The sequence below is a fragment of the Gallinula chloropus genome (genome assembly GCF_964237585.1).
Source record: "Gallinula chloropus genome assembly, contig: HAP1_SCAFFOLD_503, whole genome shotgun sequence".
NCBI lineage: Eukaryota > Metazoa > Chordata > Aves > Gruiformes > Rallidae > Gallinula > Gallinula chloropus.
This window is the reverse complement of record NW_028168543.1, coordinates 16,168-32,815: the sequence shown is the minus strand read 5'-3', so window position 1 is coordinate 32,815 and position 16,648 is coordinate 16,168. Positions and strand designations below refer to the sequence as shown.

General features: G+C 63.3%; 1 protein-coding gene across 1 annotated transcript; it reads right to left on the bottom strand.

The window, feature by feature from the left end:
- Positions 1–688: 688 nt before the first annotated feature.
- SNRPD2 (small nuclear ribonucleoprotein D2 polypeptide) lies at positions 689–8,717 on the bottom strand. Its single transcript, XM_084280813.1, has 3 exons — positions 8,623–8,717; positions 5,210–5,389; positions 689–867 (listed from the first exon to the last, which is right to left on the bottom strand). Coding segments are annotated over exons 1-3 (357 nt in total). The 5' UTR covers positions 8,625–8,717; the 3' UTR covers positions 689–692.
- Between the last annotated feature and the right edge of the window lie 7,931 nt (positions 8,718–16,648).

Below are 16,648 nucleotides of genomic sequence, written 5' to 3'. Positions count from 1 at the left end.
CAGTAAGGCTCCCCAATCCCCCAGTAAGCCCCCTGATCCCCCAGTAAGGCTCCCCAATCCCCCAGTAAGCCCTCCTGCACCCCCAGTAAGGCCCCTGCTCCCCCAGTAAGCCCCCCTGCTCCCCCAGTAAGGCTCCCTAATCCCCCAGTAAGCCCTCCTGCTCCCCCAGTAAGCCCTCCTGCACCCCCAGTAAGCCCCCTGCTCCCCCAGTAAGCCCCCCAATCCCCCAGTAAGGCCCCCCCAGACCCCCAGTAAGCCCCCTACTCCCCCAGTAAATCCCCCTACTCCCCCAGTAAGCCCCCTGCTCCCCCAGTAAGCCCCCCTACTCCCCCAGTAAGCCCCCTTCTCAGCTGTGACACACAACTCCAACTGTAACCAAACTCCAGCTTTATTCCCACAGGGGGTGAGGAGTGTCTGGACCCCCCCCCCAATTCCCTCCCCTCCCCCTGAGGTGGGGGTGTAGGGGGGGAGCTCAGATACTCCCAGTGCAACCACCCACCCCCCAAAACACCCCTCTGGGTGCCGTTCCCTCCCCCCACCCCCCACCCCCCCACCCATGGGAAGCTCCAGGAGGGATGGAACAGGCAAAGGGGTGGGGACAAGGACAAGCAGAGGGTTGTATATTTCTTTTAGGGGAGGGGTGTTGTTTGGAAGGGGGTGGGGGGGTGTATAAATGAGGGGGGGAGGGGTCCCTACTTCCCAGCGATCAGGGGGTTGCGCAGGACGACGATGACGGAGTCGCCGCGCAGGAACATCTTGGAGATGTATCGGTCCTTGTTGACTGGTTTGGATTTCTTCTTCCCTTTCCCACTCTTGGGAACCTCTGTCCACATCTCCTTCACGTTCTCCAGCACCATGTTGCAGTGCCTGAGGGGGATTGGGGATGGATGGACGGACAGACAGACAGACAAAGGGGTTGTTCTTCACATTTAGGGAGAAGGAAGGGGCTCAGCGTCCCTAAAAGGGGGGGAAAGGGGAGCTGGAGATCATAGGGAAGAGGTTGAGGGAGGGTTTAGGGTCCCTGAGAGCAGTCTGGGGACCTGGGTGGGACAGACTAAAGGATTCTGGGGATCCCAGGGGACACCTTGGGGTGTTTTGAGGGGATAACAGGCACCTCAGGGGTCTCTTAGAGCAGTTTGGGGACCTGGGTGGGACAGACTAAAGGATTCTGGGGAGCCCAGGGGACACCTTGGGGTGTCTTGGGGGGATAACAGGCACCTCAGGGGTCTCAGAGAGCATTTTGGGGACCTGGGTGGGACACACTAAAGGATTCTGGGGAGCCCAGGGGATAATTTGGGGTGTCTTGGGGGGATAAGAGGCACCTCAGTGGTCCCAGAGTATTTTGGGGACACTGGGGTGACACTGAAAAGGACTCTGGGGACCACAGAACACACTTTGGGGTGTCTTGGGGGGATAACAGGCATCTCAGGGGTCTCTGAGAGCATTTTGGGGACCTGGGTGGGACACACTAAAGGATTCTGGGGAGCCCAGGGGATACTCTGGGGTGTCTTGAGGGGATAACAGGCACCTCAGGGGTCCCTGAGAGCATTTTGGGGACCTGGGTGGGACACACTAAAGGATTCTGGGGAGCCCAGGGGACACCTTGGGGTGTCTTGGGGGGATAACAGGCATCTCAGGGGTCTCAGAGAGCATTTTGGGGACCTGGGTGGGACACCCAAAAGGATTCTGGGGACCCCAGGGGATACTATCGAGTGTCTTGGGGGGATAAGAGGCACCTCAGGGGTCCCAGAGAGCATTTTGGGGACCTGGGTGGGACACACTAAAGGATTCTGGGGAGCCCAGGGGACACCCTGGGGTGTCTTGAGGGGATAAGAGGCACCTCAGTGGTCCCAGAGAGTATTTTGGGGACATTGGGGTGACACTGAAAAGGACTCTGGGGACCCCAGAACACACTTTGGGGTGTCTTGGGGGGATAACAGGCATCTCAGGGGTCCCTGAGAGCATTTTGGGGACACTGGGGTGACAGCCAAAAGGATTCTGGGGACCCCAGAACACACTTTGGGGTGTCTTGAGGGGACTACAGGCACCTCAGGGGTCCCTGAGAGCATTTTGGGGACACTGGGGTGAGATTGAAAAGGATTCTGGGGACCCCAGGGGACACTCTGGGGTGTATTGAGGGGATAGGAGGCACCTCAGGGGTCTCTGAGAGCATTTTGGGGACCTGGGTGGGACACCCAAAAGGACTCTGGGGACCCCAGGGGACACTCTGGGGTATCTTGAGGGGACAAGAGACACCTCAGGGGTCCCAGAGAGCATTTGAAGGACCCTGAGGTGACACTGAAAAGGACTCTGGGGACCCCAGAACACACTTTGGGGTGTCTTGGGGGACAGTGTGCACCCTGAGAGCATTGTGGGGACACTGGGGTGACACTGAAAAGGACTCTGGGGAACCCAAGGGACACTCTGGGGTGTCTTGAGGGGACAAGAGACACCTCAGGGGTCCCAGAGAGCATTTTTGGGACCCTGTGGTGACACCTAAAGGGACTCTGAGGACCCCAGAACACACTTTGGGGTGTCTCGAGGCCACAACATTCACCTCAGGGGTCACCGAGAGCATTTTGGGACCCTGGGGTGACACCCAAAGGGACTCTGGGGATCCCAGGGAACACTTTGGGGTGTCTTGGGGGGATAGGAAGTACCTCAGGGGTCCCAAAGAGTATTATGGGGACCCTGTGGTGACACCCAAAAGGACTCTGGGGAGCCCAGGGGACACTCTGGGGTGTCTTGAGGGGATAGGAGGCACCTCAGGGGTCCCAGAGAGCATTTTGGGGAACCTGTGGTGACACCCAAAAGGACTCTGGAGACCCCAGGGGACACTTTGGGGTGTCTTGAGGGGACAGGAGGCACCTCATGGGTCCCTGAGAGCATTTTGGGGACACTGGGGTGACACCTAAAGGGACTCTGGGGACCCCAGGGGACACTCTGGGGTGTCTCTGGGGGGGATAACAGGCACCTCAGAGGTCCCAGAGAGCATTTTGGGGACCCTGAGGTGACACTCAAAAGGACTCTGGGGACCTCAGGTCCCTGACAGCATTTGAAGGACCCCGAGGTGACACCCAAAAGGACTCTGGGGACCCCAGGGGACACTCTGGGGTGTCTCTGGTGGGTAACAGGCACCCTGTGGATCCCTGAAAGCAGCTAAGGGACCCTGGGGTGCCACCCAAAAAGCCTTTGGGGCCCGCAGGGGACACTTTGGGGTGTCTTGAGGGGACAAGAGACACCTCAGGGGTCCCAGAGAGCATTTTGAGGACACTGGGGTGAGATTGAAAAGGACTCTGGGGAGCCCAGGGGACACTCTGGGGTGTCTTGAGGGGATGGGAGGCACCTCAGGGATCCCAGAGAGTATTTTGGGGACCCTGTGGTGACACCCAAAGAGATTCTGGGGACCCCAGAACACACTCTGAGGTGTCTTGAGGGGACAACAGGCACCTCAGGGGTCCCTGAGAGCATTTTGGGGACCCTGAGGTGACACTGAAAAGGACTCTGGGGACCCCACGGGACACTCTGGGGTGTCTCTGGGGGGGTAACAGGCACCTCAGGGGTCCCTGAGAGCATTTTGGGGACCCTGAGGTGACACCTAAAGGGACTCTGGGGACCCCAGAACACACTTTGGGGTGTCTTGAGGGGATAACAGGCACCTCAAGGGTCCCAGAGAGCATTTTTGGGACCCTGTGGTGACACCTAAAGGGACTCTGGGGACCCCAGAACACACTTTGGGGTGTCTTGGGGGGACAGTGTGCACCCTGAGAGCATTTTGGGGACCCTGTGGTGCCACCCAAAAAGCCTTTGGGGCCCCCAGGGGACACTTTGGGGTGTCTTGAGGGCACAACAGTCACCTCAGGGGTCCCTGAGAGCATTTTAAGGACCCTGAGGTGACACTGAAAAGGACTCTGGGGACCCCAGGGGACACTTTGGGGTGTCTTGGGGGAATAACAGGCACCTCAGTGGTCCCAGAGAGCATTCTGGGGACCCTGGGGTGACACCCAAAAGGATTCTGGAGACACCAGGGGACACTTTGGGGTGTCTTGAGGGGACAAGAGGCACCTCAGGGGTCCCAAAGAGCATTTTAAGGACCCTGTGGTGACACCCAAAAGGACTCTGGGGAACCCAAAAGTTCCCCTGGGGAACCCAGGGGACACTTTGGGGTGTCTTGGGGGGACAGGAGGCACCTCAGGGGTCCCTGAGAGCATTTTGGGGACATGGGTGGGACACACAAAAGGATTTTGGGGACCCCAGGGGACACTTTGGGGTGTCTCTGGGGGGTAAGAGTCACCATGTGAGTCCCTGAAAGCAGCTAAAGGACCCTGTGGTGCCACCCAAAAAGCCTTTGGGGACCCCAGGGGACACTCTGGGGTGTCTTGAGGGGACAGGAGGCTCCTCAGTGGTCCCAGAGAGCATTTTGGGGACCCTGTGGTGACACCCAAAAGGATTCTGGGGACCCCAGAACACAATTTGGGGTGTCTTGGGGGGATAACAGGCACCTCAGGGGTCACAGAGAGCATTTTGGGGACACCGGGGTGAGACTGAAAAGGATTCTGGGGACCCCAGGGGACACTCTGGGGTGTCTTGAGGGGATAGGAGGCACCTCAGGGGTCCCAGAGAGCATTTTGGGGACCCTGTGGTGACACTGAAAAGGATTCTGGGGACCCCAGGGGACAATTTGGGGTGTCTTGAGGGGACTACAGGCACCTCAGTGGTCCCAGAGAGCATTTTGGGGACCCTCTGGTGACACTGAAAAGGACTCTGGGGAGCCCAGAACACACTTTGGGGTGTCTTGGGGGGATAACAGGCACCTCAGGGGTCCCAGAGAGCATTTGAAGGACCCTGAGGTGACACTGAAAAGGACTCTGAGGACCCCAGAACACACTTTGGGGTGTCTTGGGAGGACAGTGTGCACCCTGAGAGCATTTTGGGGACCCTGAGGTGACACTTAAGGGGACTCTGAGGACCCCAGACCACATTTTGGGGTGTCCTGAGGGCACAACACTCACCTCAAGGGCCCCAGAGAGCATTCTAGAGACCCAAGGGGCCACCCCAAGATCACCCTGAGGACCCCCCACCCCCCTGCAGCGTAAGGGAATCCGGACGAGTGACACACCCAGGGTGTCCCCTGTGCCCTTTGTCCCTCTGTGGGGAGTAGGGACACCCCCTAACCCCCCTCCCAGTTTTGGGGGAGGTGACCCCAGACCTGTCAAAGGCCTTGACCCTGCCCAGCAGCTTCTTGTTGTTGCGGCAGTTGATGAGGACCTGGGTGTTGTTCTTCACCGACTGGGTGAGCACGGAGAGGGGCCCCGTGTTGAACTCCTCCTCCTCCCGCTTCTGCAGCTCCTCCGGGGTCATCTCGCTCTTGGGCTTGTTCAGGAGGCTCCTGGGGGGGGCAGAGGGGGTGGTAGAGGGGGGCAGGGGGGTGGTAGAGGGGGGCAGGGGGGTGGTAGGGGGGATTAGAGGGGTTTAGAGGGGGGCACTGGGTGGTAGAGGGGATTATAGGGGTGGTAGGCGGGATCAGGGGGGTGGTAGGGGGGATCAGGGGAGTGGTAGGGGGGATCAGGGGGGTGGTAGAGGGGGGATCAGGGGGGTTTAGAGGGGGGCAGGGGGGTGGTAGGGGGGATTAGAGGGGTGGTAGAGGGATCGGGGGGGTGGTAAGGGGGATCAGGGGGGTGGTAGAGGGGGGATCAGGGGGGTTTAGAGGGGGGCAGGGGGGTGGTAGGGGGGATTAGAGGGGTGGTAGAGGGATCAGGGGGCAGTGGGATTGGGAATAGGGGGTGGCAGGGGGCAATGGGGGGTGGTAGAGGGGGGCAGGGGGGTGGTAGAGGGGGGCAGGGGGGTGGTAGAGGGGGGCAGGGGGGTGGTAGAGGGGGGATCAGGGGGGTTTAGAGGGGGGCAGGGGGGTTTAGAGGGGGGCAGGGGGGTGGTAGGGGGGATTAGAGGGGTGGTAGAGGGATCGGGGGGGTGGTAAGGGGGGTCGGGGGGGTGGTAGAGGGGTGTAGAGGGGGTGGTAGAGGGGTGTAGAGGGGGTGGTAGAGGGGGGCAGGGGGGGCATCAGGGGGATCGGGGGGGTGGTAGAGGGGGTCAGGGGGGTGGTAGAGGGGGTCAGGGGGGTGGTAGAGGGGGGTAGAGGGGGGCAGGGGGGTGGTAGAGGGGGGCAGGGGGCACTGGGATTGGGAACAGGGAGTGGGAGGGGGCAATGGGGGGTGTTAGAAGGGGTCAAGGGGGTGGTAGAGGGGGTCAAGGGGGTGGTAGGGGGTATTAGAGGGGTGGTAGAGGGATCAGGGGGGTGGTAAAGGGGATCGGGGGGGTGGTAAAGGGGGGGCAGAGGGGTGGTGGGGGGGGGCAGAGGGGTTTAGAGGGGGGCAGGGGGGTGGTAGGGGGGATTAGAGGGGTGGTAAAGGGGATCGGGGGGGTGGTAGTGGGGGTTAGGGGGGTGGTAGAGGGGGGCAGGGAGGGTTTAGAGGGGGGCAGGGGGGTGGTAGGGTTGGGCAGGGGGATGGTAGAGGGGGGCAGGGGGGTGGTAGAGGGGATTAGAGGGGTTTAGAGGGGGGCAGGGGGGTGGTAGGGGGGATTAGAGGGGTGGTAGAGGGATCAGGGGGGTTGTAGAGGGGGACAGGGGGGTGGTAGGGGGGATTAGAGGGGTTTAGAGGGGGGCAGGGGGTGCTAGAGGGGGTCAGGGAGGGTTTAGAGGGGGTCAGGGGGCACTGGGGGGTGGTGGGGGGGTCAGGGGGGGTTTAGAGGGGGGCAGAGGAGTGGTAGGGGGGATTAGAGGGGTGGTAGAGGGATCGGGGGGGTGGTAAAGGGGATCGGGGGGGTGGAAGTGGGGGTTAGGGGGGTGGTAGTGGGGGTTAGGGGGGTGGTAGAGGGCACTGAGGGGGCATCAGCGGGATCACGGGGGTGGTAGAGTGGGGCAGGGGGGTGGTAGAGGGGGGCAGGGGATGGTAGGGGGTATTAGAGGGGTGGTAGAGGGATCAGGGGGGTTGTAGAGGGGGGCAGGGGGGTGGTAGGGGGGCCAGGGGGGTGGTAGGGGGTATTAGAGGGGTGGTATAGGGATCAGGGGGGTTTAGAGGGGGGAAGGGGGGTGGTAGAGGGGGGCAGGGGGGTGGTAGGGGGGATTAGAGGGGTTTAGAGGGGGGCAGGGGGGTGGTAGGGGGGATTAGAGGGGTGGTAGAGGGATCAGGGGGGTTGTAGAGGGGGACAGGGGGGTGGTAGGGGGGATTAGAGGGGTTTAGAGGGGGGCAGGGGGGTGGTAGGGGGGATTAGAGGGGTGGTAGAGGGATCAGGGGGGTGGTAGAGGGCACTGAGGGGGCATCAGGGGCATCAGGGGAGTGGTAGAGGAGTAAGGGGGTGGTAGAGGGGGGCAGGGGGGGTTTAGAGGGGGTTAGGGGGCACTGGGATTTGGAACAGGGGGTGGCAGGTGGCACTGGGGGGTGGTAGGAGGGGTCAGGGGCGTGGTAGGGGGGTCAGGGGCCAGTGGAATTGGGAACAGGGCGTGGCAGGGGGCAGTGAGAGGGTGTAGAGGGGGTCAGAGGGGTGGTAGAGGGGGTCAAGGGGGGTTTAGAGGGGATGGGGGGGCATCAGGGGGGTCAGGGGGGTGATAGAGGGGGTCGGGGGGCAGTGGGATTGTGAACAGGGGGTGGTAAAGGGGCACTGGGGGGTGGTAGAGGGGGGCAGGGGGGGTGGTAGAGGGGGGCAGGGGGGGTGGTAGAGGGGGGCAGGGGGGGTGGTAGAGGGGATTAGAGGGGTTTAGAGGGGGGAACGGGGGTGGTAGGGGGGGTCGGGGGGGTTTAGAGGGTGGCAGAGGGGTGGTAGGGTGGGTCAGAGGAGTGGTAGAGGGGGTCAGGGGGCACTGGGATTGGGAACAGGGGGTGTTGGGGGGTGGTAGAGGGGGGCAGAGGGGTGGTAGAGGGGGGCAGGGGGCAGTGGGTTTGGGAATAGGGGGTGTCAGGGGGCACTGGGGGGTGGTAGAGGGGGTCAGGGGGCACTGGGATTGGGAATAGGGGGTGGCAGGGGGCACTGGGGGGATTAGGGAGGTGGTAGGGGGGATCAGGGGGCACTGGGATTGGGAACAGGGGGTGTCAGGGGGCTCAGGGGGGTGGTAGAGGGGGTCGGGGGCAGTGGGGTTGTGAACAGGGGGTGTCAGGGGACACTGGGGTGGGGGGAACAGGGGGCACCGGGGCGGGGGGGCACAGGGCACTCCGCGGACACTGGAGGCGACAACGGGAGTGGGGGGAGGGGGACGGGGCACCCTGGTCGAGAACGGGGGAACAGCGGGACCGGGAGAGACGAGACGCGGCCCCGGCCCGGCCCCAGGCGCAGCCCCAGGCCCAGGCCCGGCTCCAGCCCCAGGCCCCAGGCCCCAGCCCCAGGCCCCAGGCCCCAGCCCCAGGCCCCAGGCCCCAGCCCCCGGCCCCCGGCCCCAGGCCCCGGCCCAGCCCCGGGCCCAGGACCAGCCCCGCCCCACCCCAGCCCCAGGCCCAGCCCCAGCCCCAGCCCCAGCCCCCAGCCTCAGCCCCAGTCCCCAGCCCCAGGCCCAGGCCCAGGCCCCGGCCCCCGGCCCCCGGCCCCCGGCCCCCGGCCCCCGGCCCCCGGCCCCGGCCCCGGCCCGCTCACATGGTGACTCCGCTCGGTCCCCGCTCAGCCACTCGCGCGTGCCGCCGTCACTCCCCACTTCCGGGTCGCGCCTCCTCAGCCTCTTCACTTCCGGGTCACGGCGCCGCCGCGGAGAAGCCGCTGCCAAAGCGCATGCGCGGCGGCCCCGGGGGCGGCCCGGGGGGACCGGGCGGGGCCTGGGGGGGGATGGGGCGGGGACTCGACCCCCCCGGGCAGCCTGTGCCAGGCCCCGACCCCGCCCCAGGCCCCGCCCCAGCTCCAGGCCCCGCTCCAGGCCCATCCCAGGCCCTGACCAGGCCCCGGCCCCGCCCAAGGCCCCGCTCCAGGCCCTGACCCTGCTCCAGGTTCCAGGCCCTGGTCATGTTCTAGGCCCTGACCCTGCTCTAAGCCTGGGCCAGGCCCCTGACCCTGCTCGAGGCCCCCCTGACCCTGCTCCAGCCCTGACCCTGCTCCAGCCCCCTGACCCTGCTCCAGCCCTGACCCTGCTCCAGCCCCCTGACCCTGCTCCAGCCCCCTGACCCTGCTCCAGGCCCTGACCCTGCTCCAGCCCCCCTGACCCTGCTCCAGCCCCCCTGACCCTGCTCCAGCCCCCTGACCCTGCTCCAGCCCCCTGACCCTGCTCCAGCCCTGACCCTGCTCCAGCCCCCTGACCCTGCTCCAGCCCCCTGACCCTGCTCCAGCCCTGTCCCTGCTCCAGCCCCCTGACCCTGCTCCAGCCCCCTGACCCTGCTCCAGCCCTGACCCTGCTCCAGCCCCTGACCCTGCTCCAGCCCCCTGACCCTGCTCCAGGCCCCTGACCCTGCTCCAGGCCCTGACCCTGCTCCAGCCCTGACCCTGCTCCAGCCCCCTGACCCTGCTCCAGCCCCCTGACCCTGCTCCAGCCCCCCTGACCCTGCTCCAGCCCTGACCCTGCTCCAGCCCTGACCCTGCTCCAGCCCTGACCCTGCTCCAGGCCCCTGACCCTGCTCCAGCCCCTGACCCTGCTCCAGCCCCCTGACCCTGCTCCAGCCCTGACCCCGCTCCAGGCCCCTGACCCCGCTCCAGCCCTGACCCTGCTCCAGGCCCCTGACCCTGCTCCAGCCCCCCTGACCCTGCTCCAGCCCCCTGACCCTGCTCCAGGCCCCCCTGACCCTGCTCCAGGCCCTGACCCTGCTCCAGCCCTGACCCTGCTCCAGCCCTGACCCTGCTCCAGCCCCCTGACCCTGCTCCAGCCCTGACCCTGCTCCAGCCCTGACCCCGCTCCAGGCCCCTGACCCTGCTCCAGCCCTGACCCTGCTCCAGGCCCCTGACCCCGCTCCAGCCCTGACCCTGCTCCAGGCCCCTGACCCTGCTCCAGGCCTGACCCTGCCCCAGCCCCCTGACCCTGCTCCAGCCCTGACCCTGCTCCAGCCCTGACCCTGCTCCAGCCCCCTGACCCTGCTCCAGCCCCCTGACCCTGCTCCAGCCCTGACCCCGCTCCAGGCCCCTGACCCCGCTCCAGCCCTGACCCTGCTCCAGCCCTGACCCTGCTCCAGCCCCCTGACCCTGCTCCAGCCCTGACCCTGCTCCAGCCCTGACCCTGCTCCAGCCCCCCTGACCCTGCTCCAGCCCCCCTGACCCTGCTCCAGCCCCCCTGACCCTGCCCCAGCCCTGACCCTGCTCCAGGTCCCTGACCCTGCTCCAGGCCCCCTGACCCTGCTCCACCTCCCTCACCCTGCTCCAGGCCCCTGACCCTGCTCCAGGCCCCTGACCCTGCTCCAGCCCCCTGACCCTGCTCCAGCCCCCTGACCCTGCCCCATCCCTGACCCTGCCCCAGCCCTGACCCTGCCCCAGCCCTGACCCTGCTCCAGCCCCTGACCCTGCTCCAGGCCCCTGTTCCCCATCCCCACAACTCTCCCAGGGAAGAACTTTCCCCTCCCATCTTCTCTGCCCCTGCCCTGGGGCAGCTTGAGCCCATTGCCCCTTGTGCCATCTCCTGTCCCCTGGCTGCAGAGACCATCCCCCACCTCTCTGCACCCTCCTGGCAGGGCAGGGGAGGTGGGGAGAAGGGCTCCCCTCAGCCTCCTCTGCTCCAGGCTCCAGGCCCCTGACCCCGCCCCAGCCCCATCCCAGCCCCCAACTGTTACAAACCCCACTGACAAATTTGTCTGTTTCCAAACCCAGTTTCTTTAGCAAGGTGTGAGCAGGCGAAACAGCGCCGGGCGGCCGGGGGAGACCTTTGCTCCAGCAAACAGCACGTGCCTCACCCCTCTGGAGTCCCCTTTCTATAGTCCCCTGGCTCCTGGTACACGTGGCACATCCTGGTGTTCTCCTGTGGCCCAGTAAGCTGCTGCTGGGGGTCATCCTGGTCCCTCATAGTCCTCCTCTACCTTCTGTTCTGTGTCTTATTTGCTTAATTCATTTGGTTAATTAATCAGGCTGTTGCTAATGATAAAAGAGTGGTTCCCCTTTGCCCTGTTTACCTATTTACAGCCACAGGCTGCCACAGACACCGACTCAGCAAGGCCTGAGGTTCTTTGAGGCTGTTGGTAGTGATGAAATGCTGGTTCCCCTTTGCCCTGGTCACCTATTTACAGTCAGAGTCGGGTTGAGAACAGTTCCTAGTGTGTCTGCTTATCACACTGACCCTGCTCCAGCCCCCTGACCCTGCTCCAGCCCTGACCCTGCTCCAGGCCCCTGTTCCCCAGCCCCACAACTCTCCCAGGGAAGAACTTTCCCCTCCCACCTGCTCTGCCCCTGCCCTGGGGCAGCTTGAGCCCATTGCCCCTTGGCCCATCTCCTGTCCCCTGGCTGCAGAGACCATCCCCCACCTCTCTGCACCCTCCTGGCAGGGCAGGGGAGGTGGGGAGAAGGGCTCCCCTCAGCCTCCTTTGCTCCAGGCTCAACCCCCCCAGCTCCCTCAGCTGCTCCTCAGAGGATTCACCCTCCAGCCCCTTCCCCAGCCTGGTTGCCCTTCTCTGGACTCACCCCAGGACCCCCATGTCCTTCTGATGCTGAGGAGCCCAGAACTGGACCCAGCACTCGAGGTGCAGCCTCCCCAGTGCCCAGCCCAGGGGCACAATCCCCTCCCCAGCCCTACTGGCCACGCTGGGGCTGACACAAGCCAGGATGCCCTTGGCTTTCCTGGCCACACCACTGGCTCGTGGTCAGTCCCCCAACACCCCCAGGGCCTTCTCTGCCTGACAGCTCTCCAGACAGTCTCCCCCCAGCCTGGAGCTGCTGGGGGTTGTTGTGTCCCATGGGCACACTCTGCCCTTGGCCTTGTTAAACCTCATCCCACTGGGCTCAGCCCATGGGTCCAGCCTGTCCAGATCCCTCTGAAGATCCTCCCAACCCTCAGGGACACCAACACTCCCTCCCAGTTCAGTGTCACCTCCAAACTCACTGGGGGAACATCCCATCCCTTCATCCAGCTCCTGGAGAAAGATGCTGGCCCCAGGGCTGAGCCCTGGGGGTGCCACTTGTCACCAGCCTCCAGCTGGAGATTTGGCTCCATTCCCCTTTTGGGCCAGTTTGGATCCAATGCTGACACCTGCTGATACTGGGGCTGGAGGAATCCCAGTTGTATTTACAGCCTGGGAGAGGAGCTCCTGGGGAGCAGCCCTGAGGAGAAGGACCTGGGTGTGTTGGTGGAGGAGGAACTCCCCATGAGGCTCTTGCAGCTCAGGAGGGTGATGGGATCCTGGGCTCCAGCAGCAGAGGGGTGGCAGCAGGGACAGGGAGGGGATTGTCCCTCTCTGCTCTGCCCCAGCTGGAGTCCTCTGGCCAGAGCTGGGGGTCCCAGGACAAGGAAGATGTGGGACTGGTGGGGAGGGGTCAGAGGAGGGACAGGGTGATGATCAGAGAGGCTGAGGGAGCTGGGCTGGTTCAGCCTGGAGAAGAGAAGCTGTGGGGGGACCTCACTGCAGCCCCCCAGTCCCTGAGGAGAGCAGAGGAAGAGGAGGGGAATCAGCTTGTTAAAGGGCAGAGACTGGCAGGACAAGGGGATGGGGTGAAGCTGGAGGAGGGAAGGGGGAGAGGAGAGATTGGGGGGAAGTTCTGTCCAGAGAGAGTGGTGAGGGGCTGGAAGGGGCTGCCCAGAGAGGGGGTGGGTGCCCCATCCCTGGGGGTGTCCAAGGCCAGGTTGGATGGAGCCCTGGGCAACCTTGTGTAGCTCCAGGCTGGAGGTTGGTGTCCCTGCCTGTGGCAGGGGGTTGGAGCTCTGGGACTCTTGGGGTCCCTCCCAGCCCAGACCAGTCTGTGAGGCTGGGATTCTGTGATGGGGATGGGATGGGAATGGGATTGGGATGAGGATGGGATGGGATGGGGATGGGATGGGGATGAGATGGGGATGGGGATGGGATTGGGATGGGGAGGGAATGGGGATTGGGATGGGGATGGAGATGGGAATAGGATGGGAATGGGATTGGGATGGGGATGGGATTGGGATGGAATGGGATTGGGATGGGGATGGGGATTGGATTGGGATGGGGAGGGAATGGGGATTGGGATGGGAATGGCATTGCAATGGGGATGGGGATGGGGATTGGGTTGGGAATGGGATTGGGACGGGATAGGATGGGATGGGGAATGGGATGAAGATGGGAATGGGATTGGGATGGGGATGGGGATTGGGATGGGGATGGGATGGGGATGGGATGGAGATGGGAATGGGATTGGGATGGGGATGGGGATGGGAATGGGATTGGGATGGGGATGGGAATGGGAATGGGAATGGGAATGGGAATGGGAATGGGATTGGGATGGAGATGGGGATTGGGATGGGGATGAGGATGGGGATTGGGATGGGGATGGGATTGGCATGGGGAGGGAATGTGGATTAGGGTGGGAATGGGATGGGGATGGGATGGGGATGGGGATGGGGATTGGGATGGGGATGGGGATTGGGATGGGGATGGGATTGGGATGGGGATTAGGATGGGATTGGGATGGGGATGGGGCTGGTGATGGGGCTGCTGACAGCTGGTCTGAGCAGAAAAGACTCCAAGCATTCCTCTTGCAAGCTCCTCTTGCAGGTACCTCTGCCCCCTGCACCAGAGCTGGGTGATGAGAAGTGTGACCTGATCTTAAAGCTCCTTCCCCCCCTCTTCCACCCCTGATTTCACTCCCCACTGTGGCACAAGGAAGGGACTGGGGGAACTGGGGGGGCTTCAGTCAGTTCCTCATGGGATGGGTGGGGGGGGGAATTCCTCATCCCCTCCCCCCTGCTGCACCCTGGGGCCCTTCCCACAGCAGAGAGTCCTTCTCCAACCTGAGTCCTTCCCCATGGGGCTTCAGCTCTTCCCCAGTAGCCCCAGTGTGGCCTTCAGCTCTTCCCCAGCAGCTCCAGTGTGGCCTTCAGCTCTTCCCCAGCAGCCCCAGTGTGGGTCACTGCTGTGGTTCCAGTCAGAAATCAGTGTCCCTCAGGCTCTCAAACCCAGATTTCTCCAGCCTGGTCCCTCAAAGAGCCACCAGACCCCCCCCAACAATCCTTCTCTGGCTTGGATCTCTCTCCCCCTCACTCATCTCTGTGTCTCTGGCTCTCTCCACGAGCTACAAGTGCTGCTCCAAACTGGATCACAGCATCTTCTCTACATCTCCACCTGCTCCATCCAGCCTGGAGCCTCTCCACAAGCTGCAGGGTGGGGGCTGAGGGGGGGCTGGGCCTTTTCCAGGGGTTGCAGGAACATCTGGGGTACCTCCTTCCCACCCCTTTCCCCAGCCTGAGTGTCTGAACAGCTTCTTACCCCTTCCCCCTCCTTTCTCTGGGGGCAAAAAGCAGCTGCCTCTGGTGGTTCTTTCTCCTCACTGTGATTCCCAGAGGTGCTGTGACCATCACTGGTGGGCTCAGCCCTGCTCAGCAGCAGCTCCAACCTTGAGCTTGACAATATTTCACCCCATAGGGACCTTCAGAGAGCTTCTGGTTGCACCTTGCAGCACCCAACCCCCCCTGTAGCCTCCCCCAGGCATGTGAAACTGGGACACCAGTTCCTCCTTCCCACTGGGACTTCTTGAGAAGCATTCTGCTGAGCTAAGCAGTTCTGCTTCCTCTTGCTCGTAGGGATCCAGGGATGCTGAGCTTGGAGGAAGTGGTCTCTGAAGACCAACCAGCTCTCATCATCCCCCCCTCTCCCCCCCCTCAAGCCTTCCAGAGCCCTGGGCTGTGGGATTTCTCTGAGCAGCTTCTTCAAGAGGTCAAAATGAGCCTTCCTCACGTCCCAGGCTGCAGTCTTCCTCCTTGTTTTGGATCCAGGACTCATCCTCAACTCCATCTTCTCATGGGCACTGCTGTCCCCAACCTCAAACCCTTCCCCCAGTCCCTCTTTGGCAGCATTAGGTCCAGGGATGGGGCATCCACCCCCCTCTCTGGGCAGCCAATCCCCATCCCAATCCCATTTCCATCCCTATCCCAGTCCCCATCCCAATCCCCATCTCAATCCAATCCCCATCCCATCCCAATCCCCATCCCAATCCAATCCCCATCCCCATCCCTATCCCAATCTAATGCCCATCCCAATCCCATCCCCATCCCAATCCCAATCCCATTCCCATCCTCATCCCGTCCCCATGCCAATCCCATTCCCAATCCAATCCCCATCCCCATCCCATCCCAATCCCCATCCCCATCCCTATCCCAATCCAATGCCCATCCCAATCCCATCCCCATCCCAATCCCCATCCCAATCCAATCCCCATCCCAATCCCCATCCCAATGTAATTCCCATCCCAATCCAATCCCCATCCTAATCCCCATCCCAATCCAATCACCATCCCAATCCCCATCCCAATGTAATTCTCATCCCAATCCAATCCCCATCCCAATCCCATTCCCATCCTCATCCCATCCCCATGCCAATCCCATTCCCAATCCAATCCCCATCCCCATCCCATCCCAATCCCCATCTCCATCCCCATCCCAATCACAGAATCCCAGCCTCACAGACTGGTCTGGGTTGGGAGGGACCCCAAGGGTCCCAGAGCTCCAACCCCCTGCCACAGGCAGGGCCACCAACCTCTGTTCTCCTTCTATTAAAGGGGGGGGGGGAATTGGGGGTGTCCTGGGGTCAGGGGGACCAAGGGACGTACACAGGGACGGGGACATGAGGCCACGAGGCCACAGGGACACTGGGGATGGAGGGGACATGGGGGTGACTGGGGGACAGGGGGACAGGGGGACATGGGGATGGGGGACATGGGGACACAGGGACATGGGGACAGGGGGGACAGGGGGACACATGGACATGGGGACACAGGGCTGTATCCTGCATGGGGTTGGGTGGCCGTGGTGGCATCTCCTTGGGGACATGGGGACAGGGGGGACATGAGGGACAGGGGGACAGGGGGACATGGGGACAGGGGGACATGGGGACATGGGGACACGTAGACATGAGGACACGTGGACATGGGGACATGGGGGACACAGGGACACAAGGCTGTATCCTGCATGGGGTTGGGTGGCTGTGGTGGCATCTCCTTGGGGACATGGGGACATGTGGACATGGGGGGACAGGGGGACATCGGGACATGGGGACATGGGGGGATAGGGGGACAGGGGGACATGGGGACATGGGGACACGTGGACATGGGGACATGGGGACAGGGGACATGGGGGACATGGGGGGGACATGGGGACATGGGGACATGGGGACCTGGGGACATGGGGACGGGGGACATGGGGACCTGGGGACAGGGGGACATGGGGGGACATGGGGACATGGGGATATGGGGACAGGGGGACACGTGGACATGGGGACACAGGGCTGTATCCTGCTTGGGATCTCCTTGTGGACATGGGGATGGGGGACATGGGGACAGGGGGACACGGGGACAGGGGGACATGGGGACAGGGGGACACAGGGCTGTATCCAGCTTGGGGTAGGTGGCAGTGGTGGCATCTCCTTGGGGTGCCCTTGGCACTCCGGAAAGGGCGTGTGTCACCCAGGGGGGGTGGGGGGGGAAGGTGTGTGGTCCCCCCCCCCTCCACCAAGGACACGTGTGAGGGCGTCACCCTTGGAGAAACGAAAGTGAGAGTGGGGAGGACAGAGGTCAGAGCGCACACACCCCACAC

Bases quoted from the DNA above. Each gene is read 5' to 3' on its own strand.
- SNRPD2 (XM_084280813.1), bottom strand. The intron at 868-5,209 runs GTCTGGGGTCAC...AATCCCCCTCAG, and splicing joins AGGGTCAAGGCCTTTGACAG to GCACTGCAACATGGTGCTGG.